Source organism: Gigantopelta aegis, chromosome 7 (assembly GCF_016097555.1).
Source record: "Gigantopelta aegis isolate Gae_Host chromosome 7, Gae_host_genome, whole genome shotgun sequence".
Lineage (NCBI taxonomy): Eukaryota > Metazoa > Mollusca > Gastropoda > Neomphalida > Peltospiridae > Gigantopelta > Gigantopelta aegis.
The window spans coordinates 29,295,813-29,312,026 of NC_054705.1; the positions used below are offsets into that span (position 1 = coordinate 29,295,813).

The 16,214-nt window shown below is 37.6% G+C and overlaps 1 protein-coding gene across 1 annotated transcript; it reads right to left on the bottom strand.

The window, feature by feature from the left end:
• Nucleotides 1–5,137: 5,137 nt before the first annotated feature.
• LOC121376805 lies at nt 5,138–16,214 on the bottom strand. The gene is made up of 5 exons (XM_041504579.1): nt 16,070–16,214; nt 12,315–12,426; nt 11,089–11,195; nt 9,441–9,522; nt 5,138–5,370 (listed from the first exon to the last, which is right to left on the bottom strand). The coding sequence occupies exons 1-4, from the start codon at nt 16,104–16,106 to the stop codon at nt 9,455–9,457; spliced, it is 324 nt and encodes a 107-aa protein (XP_041360513.1). The 5' UTR covers nt 16,107–16,214; the 3' UTR covers nt 5,138–5,370; nt 9,441–9,454.

Genomic DNA, 16,214 nt, shown 5'->3' on the forward strand with positions numbered 1-16,214 from the left:
ATTGTATTAATTTAAAGTTTAATTTAATTTTAGGAAAACATTTTTTTTAACAGGAAACAAAATCAATGTGACTAAACAAAGTATAAAATTAAAAAGTATAGCAGTAAATTAAGAAAAGTAGTGAACAATGTATTTAACGTTGATGATGTTATTTGATTTCTATTAGAAAGTTGCACAAAGCTACATATAAGATGGCATGTGGAAGAAGAAAAATGCCTATGCTTTGCTAAAATTTGGGGTATAAAATAATGATGAAAAACAAAACTACTGTCTCCAAAAGAAAATCATATTTAGGGTAGGTAATAAAAACAAAACAGATGTAAGTGCCTCATCTAGGTGGTTATGGGTTTGAAATGTTTTGAAATTAGGGTTAGAACATATTTTAAGCACATGACCATTTATAAACAGCAGTTCTTTTACTATCATTTATCTGAACCCCTGCGCGTGCTGTAACCTCACCGTGGTGCAGGGGTGTAACATTCTCTTTGAGAATGGCCAATACAGCACAAATTGAAGTTTAGAGTAAAATTCGGTGTCCGTAAAATTCTTTGATATTTGTATTTGTATTTTTGCACAGTTCTTTACACTGTTTTTGTTTGAACCTTGAATTTTTATATTGATGTTGATCATCACTTTATTTATTTGCATTACCATAGTTTGACACCCAATAGCCGATGTATTTTTCGTGCTGGGGTGTCGTTAAACATTCATTCATTCATTTATCTGAACATTAAAAAATATATCTATTAATTTCCAAGATTTTTTTATTATTATTTTTTTTTTTTTTTGGCTTCAAAACATTTCAGGGTCCCTACATAAAATTTGCCTAATTTATAACTTTCCAGACAATACTTCCTTATCCCCCTAAAGCTCACAACCATATAGGTTACTCCCTCCCCCCCCCCACACACACAAAAGAACATACACAGACTCACGCCTACACACATGCAAACAAAAAGAAAAAGAAAAAAATGCTAAGACTTTCAAACGTTCCAGCATGCTTGTTAATACTATCACTAACCCTAAACCTAACTTACGCCTAAATTAATTGAATGCTGGAACGATCGGAAGTCTTGCCAAAACTTTTATTTTGGGCATTCGTCTGACTGTGTATTGTTTAACGACGGATTCTTAACGACATTCTTAACGACAATATATACATCGAAGACTGATTAAATGAGTCAGTAAATTCCATTACATTGGAGGGAAATTGATTCTTAAAGTAGAATTTATATATCAGTTGAATTTTGATGGATTCTGCAAAACTTCACTTTCAATACCATGTGACGGTTTCGCAGGAAAACACTGATTTTACGTCAATCGTAGGCTCCGCATAGTTGTCATCGCTATTAACACTTGTCAGCAGAAGTATATGTTTACTATGATTATAATTCAGTTGGAGGAGACAATTATTTTAACTAATTTTAATGCTAACTATACAAAAACGTTACACATCGAAAAAAAGTATGTTGTCTAACCTAATGGCGTCCAAGCAAATTTGGGCCCGCGGTTTTTGAACCGCGAAACATGATTGGTCCAGAGCGGTTGTCAATCACGCCGTACGGAGGGGTCAATTGTACATGACATGGTGTTCTACCCATTATGCTCAACATTAGCATTATGTAACAATGACAAATGACGTCACACAATAGACCTTAAAAGCGAAATTTGAATACACACAAAATAAACCAAGGTATAAGTAGCGTTGGGCACTGGTTGGGACGATATAAAAGCATAGACTGCATATCCTGCATAACATGGCGCGCTATCAAGGAAGTTTAATATTATAATTATGTTACCGTGAAAAATGACGTCATGCAACTGTTAGACATTAAAAACGAAGTGTGGCTACCCACAGCATAAACACTTATCTAATAATCGTTTAGCAGTCCTTGTGAGCATAATAAAACCTTCGATTTCATATCATACGCGACATGACACTCTAACCACTAAGTTCAATATTGCCATTATGTAACAATGAGAAATGACGTCAGACAACTGTTAAAAGTTAGAAGCGAAGTTTGCCTACCTACAGCATCAACAAACATGTAAGAATCGTTGACCACTGGTTGGGAAGGTAACAGAAAAAAACCCCGATCAAGTTCATATCCTACACGACATCGCGCTCTACTAAGTACACTGAATATTGCCATTGTGTCAGAATGACGTCACGGAATTGTTGAAACTCGAATGCGAAGTTTCGCTCCACACAGTATAAACACCTATGTAAGAATCGTTTTGCGCATATGCTGCATGACATAGCGCGCTATCCAGTAAGTTTAACATTATCATTATGTTACTGTGAAAAATGACGTCATGCAACTGTTAGACATTACAAGCGAAGTGTGGGTGCCGACAGCATAACCACTCATCTAATAATAGTTTAGCAGTCGTTGGGAGCATAATAAAACCATCAATTTCATATCATACACGACATGACACTCTACCTCCTAAGTTCAATATTGCCATTATGTAACAATGAGAAATGACGTCAGACAACTGTTAGAAGTTAAAAACGAAATTTCCCTACCTACAGCATAAACAAACGTGTCAGGATCGTTGGGCACCGGTTAGGAAGGTAACAAAGAAATAAAATTGATCCTACACGACATCGGGCTCTTCTAAGTACACTGAATATTGCCATTGTGTCACAATGACGTCACGGAGTTGTTCGACAAGCAGATGCGAAGTTTCGCTCCACACAGGATAAACACCTATCTAAGAATCATTTTGCGCTGGTTTGGAACAGGATGAGACCATCGACTTCAAATTGTACATGACATGGTGCTCTACCCATTGAGCTGAATATTGACATTATGTAACACACAGCATATACCAAGTTATAAGTATCATCGGGCACTGCTTAAGATGAGAATAAAAGCATAGACTGCATATCCTGCATGACATGGCGCGCTATCCACTAACTTTAATATTATGATTATGTTACTGTGATAAATGACGTCATGCAACTGTTAGACATTAGAAGCGAAGTGTGGCTACTCACAGCATAGACACTTATCTAATAATCGTTTAGCAGTCGTTGGGAGCATAATAAAACCATCAATTTCATATCATACACGACATGACACTCCACCCACTAAGTTCAATATTGCCATTATGTAACAATGAGAAATGACGTTTGAAGCGAGAAACGAAGTTTGCCTACCTACAGCATAAACAAACGTGTAAGAATCGTTGGGCACTGGTTGGAAAGGTAACAAAAAAAAAAAACAAAAGTGATCGAGTTCATATCCTACACGACATCGCTCTCTACTAAGTACACTGAATATTGCCATTGTGTCAGAATGACGTCACGGAATTGTTCGACAAGCAGATGCGAAGTTTCGCTCCACACAACATAAACACCTATGTAAGAATCGTTTAGCGCTGGTTTGGAAGATGATAAAACCATCGACTCCAAAGTGTACATTACATGGTGCTCTACCCATTATGCTCAACATTAACATTATGTAAAAATGACAGATGACGTCACACAATAGTTTGACCTTAAAAGCGAAATTTAGCTACACACAGAATATACCAAGGTATAAGTATCGTCGGGCACTGGTTGGGACGAGAATAAAAGCATAGACTGCATATTCTGCATGGCATGGCGCGCTATCCACTAAGTTTAATATTATTATTATGTTACGGTGAAAAATGACGTCATGCAACTGTTAGACATTAAAAACGAAGTGTGGCTACCCACAGCATAAACACTTATCTAATAATCGTTTAGCAGTCGTTGGGAGGATAATAAAACCATCAATTTCATATCATACACGACATGACACTGTACCTCCTAAGTTCAATATTGCCATTATGTAACAATGAGAAATGACGTCAGACAAATGTTAGAAGTTAGAAGCGAAGTTTGGCTACCTATAGGATAAACAAACGTGTAAGAATCGTTGGACACCGGTTGGGAAGGTAACAAAGAAAAAGTGATCGAGTTCATATCCTACACGACATCGCGCTCTACTAAGTACACTTAATATTGCCATTGTGTCAGAATGACATCACAGAATTGTTGACACTCAAATGCGAAGTTTCGCTCCCCAAAGGATAAATACCTATGTAAGAATCGTTTTGCGCTGTTTTGGAAGAAAATTGAACCATCGACTTCAAATTGTACATGACATGGTGCTCTACCCATTAAGCTCAATATTGGCGTTATGTAACAATGACAAATAATGTCACACAATGGTTAGACCTTAAAAGCGAAATTTGGCTACACACAACATATACCAAGGTATATATATGGTCGGACACTAGTTGGGACGGGAATAAAAGCATAGACTGCATATACTGCATGACATGGCGCGCTATCCAGTAAGTTTAATATTATCATTATGTTACTGTGAGAAATGACGTCATGCAACTGTTAGACATTAGAAGCGAAGTGTGGCTACCCACATAATAATCGTTTAGCAGTCGTTGGGAGCATAATAAAACCATCAATTTCATATCATACACGACATGAGACTCTAACCACTAAGTCTCAATATTGCCATTATGTAACAATGAGAAATGACGTCAGACAACTGTTAGAACTTAGTAGCGAAGTTTGCCTACCTACAGCATAAACAAACTTCAAAGAATCGTTGACCACTGGTTGGGAAGGTAACACAGAAAAAACCCCGATCAAGTTCGTATCCTACACGACATCGCGCTCTTCTAAGTACGCCGAATATTGCCATTGTGTCAGAATGACGTCACGGAATTGTTCGACAAGCAGATGCGAAGTTTCGCTCCCCACAGGATAAACACCTATGTAAGAATCGTTTTGCGCTGGTTTCGACTTCAAATTGTACATGACATGGTTTCCTACCCACTAAGGTCAATATTTCCATTATGGAACAATGACAAATGACGTCACATAATATATATTAAAAGCGAAATTTAGCTGCAAGCATATACCAATGTATATGTATCGTTGGTAACTGGTTGCGACGAGAAGAAAAGTGCAGACTGCATATTCTGCATGACATGGCGTGATATCCACTATGTTTAATATTATCATTATGTAGCTGTGAGAAATGATGTCAAAGAAAGCACCGAAAACCCGAAACAAAACCAAAACAAAACACACAAACAAACAAACATACAAACAAAATAAAACAGCAAAGCTTAGACAAATAATCAAACATTTTATTGATATAAATAGAAAACTGATATTCCTTTGAAGGGAAACAAATGTTTATTAGATTTCCATATATAACTTAACTTGTCATTAGCTTTCTAACATTTTATAGTACTGACAAAAATATTCTTTATTTGTAAACTAGAATAATTCTGGTAACAGTTCTTTTTCTTCTTTTTTTGTTCAGCATTTCCAAGATTGAGTAACGTGGTTCGTGCTGCCATACACTGCGGAGAAAATAAGTTTAATAATATATGTATGTTCTATTACATTTTAATGTTACAAAAAGTTATAAAATTAAACTTTTATATTGTTTTATAGAGAATTAGAGCAAAACCTAACAGTAAAATGATACTTAAAACAATTCTTCTTCTTTAAAATTAAAGTTTGTTTCATTTTATTTATTTAAAGACACAATTAGAGCATAATGATTAATTAATCATCCGCTATTTGTTTTCAAAACATTTGATCATTCTGACTTTTCTGAGAAAACCGCTACATGTTTTCGTTAGAAGCAAGATATTTTTAATATGCACATTCTCTCATACAGAACAACACAATCCATGACCTTTGTTAAAATAGTCATTGGTCGTTCTTTGTTACAGGGGGAAAAAGCTAATTGGTCTGCTGAGGGTGTTTGAGTGGCGGATCCAGAAAATCCATTTAGGGGGTTTGCAGTAAAATGTGGCCCAAGGCCTCAAACGTTCCCTAAGGGATTTGTCGTTTCTCCAACGTAAAAAAAAAATATTTAAAAATCGCAAAATGTAGGGGACCCCCTCCCCCCCCCCCCCGACCCAAATATATTGAGAACTGCAGTTGGCTCAGTTACGCTCACCTCATCAGTATTGATGATGTGAGGAAGGGTTAACTGAGAACTAGCAGTCATAGAACGCTTGCCTCTTGTTCTTGGGCCATAGGGTCAAAACCCACTGATAGACCCATTTTCAGAATGCCCCCCCCCCCAGTCCTAACAGGTGACCCATGACTAGTGTATCAAAAGCCATGGCATGTGATGTCCTGTCTGTGGTAAAGTGCACAAAAAGATCCTTTGCTGCTAATGGAAAAATGTGTCGGGTGTCCTCTAAAAAGAATGTCTCAGAATGATCATATGTTTGACATGCAATAGCTAATGGCTAATTGATCAGTGTGTTTAGCGTGTTGTTAGACAAAACTTTAAAACATTTTAAAAATAGATTCCAAAAACTAAATATATTATGCAGTTATTACATCATTTTAAATTTCTGCTCAACTTTCAAATCAAACCTTAAAGTAAATACTGAATAGTGTATATGTGATTCTAAAACAATATATTACGCGGTTATTACATCATTTCTTTTCAACAGCACCTGTCCTCAACACAAGTGCATATTCTCCTATAACATAGTGTCTCGAAGGCCACCGACAGCCAATGTGATCCAGTAAAGTGGAAGGCCTCAAACGTCTTCAAGGTTATTTCTTCAAGGTAAAAAACCCCACCTCAAAACAGTCGTAAAATTTAGGGGGAGAGGTGATCCCCCCCCACCCCCACCCCCTTTGTTCAGCCACTTTGTTAGATCCTATGATCCAAACACATCTGAGCTAGATATTGCTTCTGTGTTTACCAGTGTCACAATATTCATGATGTGAGGAAGGGTGAGGAAGGGTGGGGAGGTTCTGGTCACGTGATTGTAACTTCCTTCTTTTTCCTTCGATCTTGTGGTTTTGACGTCTTTCCTTTTATCTGTGTCTTAATCTGAGCCATCTGTCGTTTTCACTTGGTTTATTTGAGACTTTTATGTGTGGAATACATTTCTATATGCTGTCACGTTATTGTTGTACAATTAGTTTGGTTTTAATCACTTTATTTTAAGTGTTGTTTCCAAATTTATTAATTGTCATGCTTCTCGTGTTGTACTGTCTTGCCTCAACTGCTGTCTGGGCTGGACTTAGATATGAGATGTGTTCATTGGAACCGATGGAATCCAACGCGTATCTCCGTGTCCTATTTTAGTGGGCTAAGAAGGCTGAGTCTGTGACGGCTCCAGCTCCTGCCATGCAACCTTCCATCACTGATTCCGTGTCCGAGATATTGAAGAATATACTACCGAGTATGCTTCAAGAGACCTTTGAGCCAATGAATGTTGCCATGGTCGCCAGTCCCTCGGCTTCCACAGGGCCAGCTGCTACGGTTACTTCCACAGACCAGTAACCACCTACGGATTCCATTACGGTGCTTGCTGCAACCATACCTACGGGCGATACGGTACACGCTGCCCATGGGACTCCTGCGAATACACCAAGACGATCAGCACACTCATCTCGAGAGAAGAGCCGACAGTCCACTACTCATCGAAGCCGTGACCGCAGCAGTCACCATGGCTTTCCACAAGTTATTCACAGTAGAAACACCAGCTCCACAGTCTAGATCAAGCTTCACGGGTGGCTGACGGGTCCCAACGAGACCGTACAGGTCCTAGCAGACCGCCAAGGCCTTCTAGCGCAACCGATTGGCATGCCTGTTCACTGCTTTCCACGGAACGCTTTGAGAGAAGACATTTCTCACGCAGTCTTGAAAATCAGACTTCACGGAGAGCCGACAGGACCATCCACGGTTCGATTTCACCACGACCGTTCAGCACTGGTGATTGACATGCTTGTTCCTGGCTTCTGAGAGTTTCTCTTTCTGACGTTTCAAACAACCAACGGTCATCGAGGACATTTATTGCAGCATACCTTTGCAGCTATAAATGCTGCCACAGCTCCTGGACCCTGTTCCACGAAGCGATCTTAGCCTTAAGATTACCTTAAGTGCATAGCTACCCTATGCACTTAAGCTGATCTTAGGGCTAAAATCGCTTTGTGGAACGGGGCCCTGGACCTTAGGTTATGGTCACTTCGGGTGACCCTACTCTGTAGCCTACAGTGAATCCAATGAATGGCACCGATGGTACACCCAAGTATCGGGTCTACGGTGACTTCCACTCAACAATGATTTCACTTGTCTCCAGACAGAAGTCGACAGTTCTCAATTCTTCATAGCCGAGAACACAGCCGGTCCCCACGGTTATCAATGGGCCATTCTGGCAGACACGATCTTCGCCAACTACCATCTGCGTGATGTATCCTACGAAGAAGTTGAGGGATTCCATTATCTGGATACTGTGGTCACAGTGCAAGCTCTGGTTAACACTGGCCATCTCGTTGCCCCTGATGCTCTGTCGGATTCATGGACTGCACCCCGAGATGTCCAACGAATCGATAGCTGAAGACTCATCTTGACACGTGTTTGTTGCACCGATTTGAAGTTAACGCACTGGTTTAGTGACAGGACTTTTGTCTGGATAACGTTAGTCATTGTGCACTGCACATTGGCGACATGTTTCCCTTAATTGAACTAACAGTAACTTGGCGCACTTAAAACGCAGGGGGCTGTTTAGTTCAATGTTCTGATGGATGCACCCATAACGTTGATGTTTTTATTAACACTCCAATACATTGGGCGGTTACCTAATACCTGCATCCCTAGTGGCTACGCCTTCCCACCCTGTCAGAACCTGCATGAGAAATGGATGACTGGTTCCAGGTCCGCTGCAGTGCCTGAGAGTTGTGCCTCCAATTACTGATGGATGCCACCATAACGTTTGTTGTTACTAACATCACCTTGCTATGGTTTGTGACGGGCATCCCATGGAGGGGGGCTTACCATGGTTGGCCTATTCTTCCACTGTGTCTACCGGTCTATGGGGAGAAGACGAATGCATCTTCAGAGTCCGGAACCCACCACCTTCTGTTGAATGCAGCATTTGTGTTGAGGATAGGTGAAGAGGAAAAGAAGTAGAGGAAACTTGGGGACTTTTCTCAAGGATTTATACCCTCCCAGGCCTCTCTGTATCCAGTTCTCCGTGTTATTCGCTCAGAAAAAGGAAGGAAGTTACAGTAACGTGACCGGAACAAGAAGGGGCGTGTAGTGAAAGAATTTTAGGCCATGCCATTGACTGTTGGGATTTTCAAACTTGAATACTACCAGTAGGGGAATATGCGCTTGTGTTGAGAACAGGACCTGATGATATATCTATAAAAGAGAAAACACCTCAAGTAATCTCCATTTTACATCTCTGGTCAACTTTCAGATCAAAACGTAAAGTAAATATTGAATAGTTTTTATGCTTGTGCATATAAGTGTGCATATATATATATATATATATATATATATATATATATATATATATATGTGTGTGTGTGTGTGTGTGTGTGTGTGTGTGTGTGTTGCCACTTTATCTGTTAGTGTTGTATTAAGTGAGGGAATACATCTTCATACCAGAAAGTGGTTCACTAGAAGGCCACTGCGGACAGAGTAAGAAACAGAGTCAAAACTGAAACTGTTACCATGGTTCCGCTGTCTGGAAATAACAATAAATAATAATAATAATAATAATAATAATAATAGTTTGATTTATACAAAGAAAGTAACTATTAAATTAATGTACAAATAAGACATTTAAAAATAATTGTGGCAATGAAATGTTGAATATTAACTGACTACTGTGTAAAATGTCATTGTCATCAATTTGTAAGCAGTGTACAATGTATGTCAACCATTTATGTATTCTTTTATGTCTTCTTAAGTCTTTGATCCAGTTTCTTATATTTGCTATTTCATTTTTAAATCATTTCAGATGTGCTTACAAATACCTCCTAGCCAAGAGTAATGTACACGGACAAACATTGTTTTTCGTGATTTGCATTATGGGGCATAAATAAACCATTTGTTTGCCTCGAGATTCCATTTTCGACATATTTATGACATACATATTTAAGACATTAATCTCTTATCTGTAAACTGGATCCTACACCCCCTTCAGCGTTTCTGCCAAAAATAACTGTTTGGGTATAGCGCTATGAAATTGAATGCAACCACAGTTCATAAGGGTTATAGGGGACCTCCCCCAGAAAGAGAATGGCTTAAGTTTAGGGTTAGGGTTAAGAAAATCTACAGTAATGATAAGAGTAATTAATTTTGTCAAAAGATTAACTTCAAAGAAAAAATCTGCTAAAAGATTTAGATATGGCGCCATACCTGTTTTACTCTCTGGCAGAAATCCTGCCCTTAACTACCATAAATAAACAATGTCACTACTTAGTAGATCTCCCACTGACTTGTGTGTTTAATTTTTTCATTTTCTTTCTTCATTTAGGATTTTTATTGTAAAGTTATTTTCTCATTTACTTAAAGGATTTTCCGTATAATTGGTAAAGACTTGGATGTTTACTTTTAACACACGAACCTTTTAAAGATTACTTTATGTAATAAAATACCATTTAAATTATTTTTAAAAAGCTCTTATGAAGCAATAGTAGTTGTACATTAAGCATATAGTAATGGAACACTGACAACGGGTCGCAATTCCATTACATCTGCACAGACGCGTATATATACACGCGCGGTTTATGGACATAACAAATTAGAAAACGTGAAGACTTGTATACAAATTGTCTGGCAAGGACCGTGGAGTACGTGCTCACTTAAATCAGTTACATATTAAATACACTATTTTACTTTGTATTCAGTAAAACGTGAGTGTCGGTGCAGATTTCAGTAATTGTTCTGTACCGAATCTCTTTACACATGCTCGATTCCTGTCGGTGGGCCCATTGGGCTATTTTTTTTTCCAGCCAGCGCTCCACAACTGGTGTAACAAAGGCCGTGGTATATACTACCCTGTCTGTGAGATGGTGCATATAAAAGATACCTTGCTGCTAATCGAAAAGAGTATCCAATGAAGTGGCAACAGCGGGTTTCCTCTTTCAATATCTGTGTGGTCCTTAACCATATGTCTCACGCCATATAACCGAAAATAAAATGTGTTGAGTGCGTTGTTAAATAAAACATTTCCTCCCTTCCTTCTTTACATATACATATATTATTTGTATAGTATTCAACACTAGATAATCATAACAATACTTACTACAGAAGGTGCTTATGAATGACTTGGCTGTGTCTACAGGCGTTTTATATGAAGCTTCACTGATGCAGCCCGCTTCTGATATACAATTTATAAAATTCTTGAATGCACTGCAATATAAAACATCAGTTGTCAGTACAAGTTACACTGGCTGTGTTAGGCCACCACAAATAACTTTGGAAGTAAGTTTACGTACAATAAGCAGCTGTCTTGGTATTATAATACTAGTAGTGCAACATTTATAACAATATTCAAATGCAATTTATATATTTAGCTGTGTTTGTTCGATTCGATTATTTTGTTACATTGTCACCCGACATTTATGCAATAACTTAGTATTTAGTTAATTTGGGGCTAGCCATTAAACCAATTAATGTCAAACTAAATTACCGCAATGAAGGTAACTATGGATTTTAATTGTTGTTCCCAACTTGGCAGCTAACGACTATAAACCATGGCAATTAACGTCAACAAATACATGTATATCATGTATATTATGTATCTTATAAATATTAGTTTTTCTACACATGAAAGACAGACACAAGAAGAGCAGCTCTGCTGTTCGTATCCTTGAGGTTCTCAGTCGCAATGAATGTCAACTCGTTCGGGAGATCTGTGTGTCATTCACCCAAGAGCTGAAACCTATATTATCTGTATTACCACGTTGTCAACAATGTTTCATGTTGCAAAGGAAACCATAAGAAACTACAAGCCAACTTGTGACTTCTGTTAGACCCAAAACACACCGGGTCTGGGTCTGGGTCTGGGTCTGGATCTGATGACTATGGTGCCAGTCCAAAATAAAACGCAATGAATCGAATGTGACAAAACACACCGAGTCTGTGATGACGTCAACTACAGATCTGGCAATAGACGTCATATTCTCACACTGCCAGACTGGCAGCTGCATAATGTTCGAACCTAGCTTACTTATTTGTTTTATCTTAATAACCAACAGGAAAGGTATATATTGATCAATGTGCATTTCTCATACTTATTGTTGAAGTAAATTTATCTAAAGATATGAACGTATTAATATATATATATATGTGTACCTCAATCGCCAGACCCAGACACAGACCCAGACCCAGACCCAGACACAGACCCAGACCCAGACCCAGACCCGGTGTTTTGGACCTTATTCTTTTACCTTTCCGGTAAAACAACAAAACGAAAACTTACACTGTGTTAGTATAATCCTACTCCTGGTTACATGACTATCTACTTACCTGCATTTTCCTCCAATGTCAAATCCGGAGCTTGCAAGCTCGGATGTTTGGGTGGCAATGCATGCCTGTGCAGTCTCTGTGACACAATTACAGTTGACCGTAGCAACCAAACCTGTGGTACCAAACAAACAGAATTATATTCAACAGACCAGCACACGATGATACACTGAAATGGTTTATGAACATGTCCTAAATTTATTTGAATGACTAATGAACACATACTGAGCACTTGTTCATGGAGAACCGAAACGGAGACCCAAGAACGGCAGCTCTGCTGTCATTCTCTTGGGAGTTCTCAGTGTGTAGATGCCCTTTTTAAACGTACCCCATTCCTGAATTCTGTAGATGCCTTTTTTAGACGTTGTACCCCAACCCTGAATTATGTAGATGCCCTTTTTAAACGTTGTACCCCAACCCTGAATTATCTAGGTGCCTTTTTTAAACGTACCCCATCCCTGAATTCTATAGATGCCATTTTTAAATGTTGTACTACATCCCTGATTATGCAGATGCCCTTTTTAAACGTACCCCATCCCTGAATTCTGTAGATGCCATTTCAAACGTTGTACCCCATCCCTGAATTATGTAGATTCCTTTTTAAACGTTGTGCCACATCCCAGAATTCTGTAGATTCCTTTTTAAACGTTGTACCCCATACCTGCATAAATCCTGCATCCACCCTTGCATAAGAATTTATAATCTGTTTACTGGTCAGATTTTAACATTTTAGGTTATGGAGTGCTGGACAAATTGGTACTAGGTAAATATACACTCAGAACTAAGTTTCACATGACTACACATTTGAACAATTACTATTTCAAGCATCAAACTAAGTTGGGCGGGACGTAGCCCAGTGGTAAAACGCTCGCTAGATGCGAGGTCGGTTTAGGATCGATCCCCGCCGGTGGCCCCATTGGACTATTTCTCGTTCCAGTCAATGCTCCACAACTGGTGTAAAAAAGACCTTGGTATATACTATCCTGTCTGTGGGAATGGTGCATATACAAGATCCCTTGCTGCTAATTGAAAAGAGTAGTCCATGAAGTGACGACAGCGGGTTTCCTCGCTCAATATCTGTGTGATCAGTAACCATATGTCTGACGCCATATAAGTTGATATAACCGTAAATAAAATGTGTCGAGTGCTTCGTTAAATAAAAACATTTCCTTCCTTCAAACTAAGTTTTAGAAACAGCTACCACTGACTCGTGAGATCGTATACATGTTACAACGGCAGCAAACTCAGGATAGTCTCTCTAATAACAGACTGATTAAAGTTAAACAATTCGAAGTTTGATTTGTTTAATGACACCACTAGAGCACATTGATTTATTAATCATCAATTATTGGATGTCAAACATTTGGCAATTTTGACACATGGTCTTTGTAGCAAGGGATCTTTTATATGCACCATTTCACAGACAGGATAGCACACACCTCGGCCTTTGATATACCAATCGTGGTGCACTGGATGGAACAAGAAATAGCCTAATGTGTTCTGCCATTTAACAGATAAAATACGTGTATTATTATTTTACATTTAGATTACAGAGTATGAATATATCTCTTTCCAAGCAAAAGAAAGCTTAAGTTTGTTTTTGTTTAACGACACTACTGGAGCACATTGATTAATTAATCATCGGCTATTTGGATGTCAAACATTTGGTTCTGACTCGTAGTCGTCAGAGGAAACCCGCTACATTTTTCCTAATACAGGAAGGATCTTTTATATGCACTTTCCCAGACAGGAAAGCGCATACCACAGCCTTTGACCAGTTGTGGTGCACTGGTTGGAACGAAAAAAAACAACAAATCAGTTGAATTGATCCACTGAGGTGGTTCGATCCTGCGACGTAAGCACCTCGGGCGAGCAAAAGAAGAAGAAAGGAATCAAAAATAAATAACTAAATTTAAAAATCAAAACAAATTAATATGTTACATTATTTCTACGCAGTCTTGCTAATAATTGATTAATATAAACACAACACAAAAATAAAAACAAAAGTATAGGAGGGAGGGTATGTAAAACAGCAAAACAGCTAATAAAACCAAACATCCATAATTATATATATATATATATATATATTCTGTAAATAATTTCAGTTTGGTTTGACATACGAAAAAAAGTAAACAAGTTTTTGGAGAGAGTCGGTTCAAGGATCTACGGGGCCTGTAGCACAAATAACAGCGGTCCGCTTTCCCAGGATATATATATTTCGCAACACCTCGGGGATCGGCGAAAAAAAACCCCAACCAAGACTGGCACGCTTAACTTAGTCAATAAGGGGAGCGCGGTAGTTGCGTGTTGTGGTTTATGACGGCAAACAATTCATTACGCCGTATATATGGTTTGGTGTCCGGTCTCCTTTAATGATATTTCTCGACCAATTAATGTTTTCAATGTATCTAAAGTGTCGTCTATGACACAGTGCTTTTTCTTTGGTATCCTTCTAAATGGAAACGGCATAATCATAAAAATCTTTGGCACACTTTCGGCAGTAGATTAGGCTTATCTGAAATATTATATTTTAAATGAGTCGTCTATTCAGAAACATTATTTTAATTAAAACTGTAAAGTATTTTCTACTGATACATATGAATCCCTATGACAGTCTTACGCGTAAGCAAAATTCATGCGTGCGTCGTACAGATGTAGTGTGTGAATTTATTGTACTAAAGACGTTGTTTACATTTGACGTCAAAACTGAGCTAAATGGACAATTTTAAAAAGTCGTTCATTGACAAATAAATGTTGTATTTTTGTCGTCATTTTGAAAAAGAATTTATTCATATTAAAGTACGGCAAACAGGTCCATATTATTTTATATAACGGCATTTTTACAAATCAAGGTGTCAAATTATTAAAAACCGGACAGTTTTAAGAAATTGCTTATGTGAAATTATAGCATGGAAAAAACTTGAATTCATATGTCTTACTACTAGCACAGATGCACTAAAGTAAGCGACATATATTAATGTCCAAATCACAAAATTTTATTTACAAGTATTTTTTTCTCTTGAATGTTATTATCAACACATATAAATTTTGTAACTATTTTAGTGAATGTTACATAACTCACTCTTTCAAAAAATCTCCTCCTTCCTTTTTTTCACCTCATTTACAACTGTGAAAACGACACGACGGACGTAATAATAATTATGTGTATGTTATGAATCCCTGACGAATTTTCCCGCAATTATAACATCAACAACTAATTTTATAGTCAAATTAGAAATGCATGCCATACTTTTTAGTTACAACTTATATTATGCAGTTTATCGTCGGTTGTAACCTGTTTAACTTAGTTTTCTCACAAAAAGCATGCATTAAATCTCCCATATTTCATATCATAGAAAAGAAGAATCGGTATACTTCATTACATGTTATATGAAAATATGATAAAGGGTTTGGAAAGTATACTTATTTTGCATTAACAATACACGCGTATTTTAGCGTGGATCGCAACCAATAAAAAAAAAGCATTCGCAATAAACTAATAATAAATATAATAATAAAAAACCCTCAACAAAATTGACCATACACACACACACACACACACACACACACACACACACACACACATACATACATACATACATACATACATACATACACTATATATATATATATAATATATATATATATATATATATACCCCCAACTTTCACCCGCCTAAAAAAAATAAAAAAAATAATAAATAATAATAATAATAACTAAAATAATAAATAAATAACTATATTTCCAAAATTACTTACCCACTAATAAAACTAATGCCAGAATAGCGTTCCTCATGTTTGGTGATATTTGAACTATATGATACTTTACCCAACGTTATTAAAAGCGAGCTGGTACCCGAATGGGTGCTGGCTTGTAACAGTTAAATAACCAAATCGTCTATAA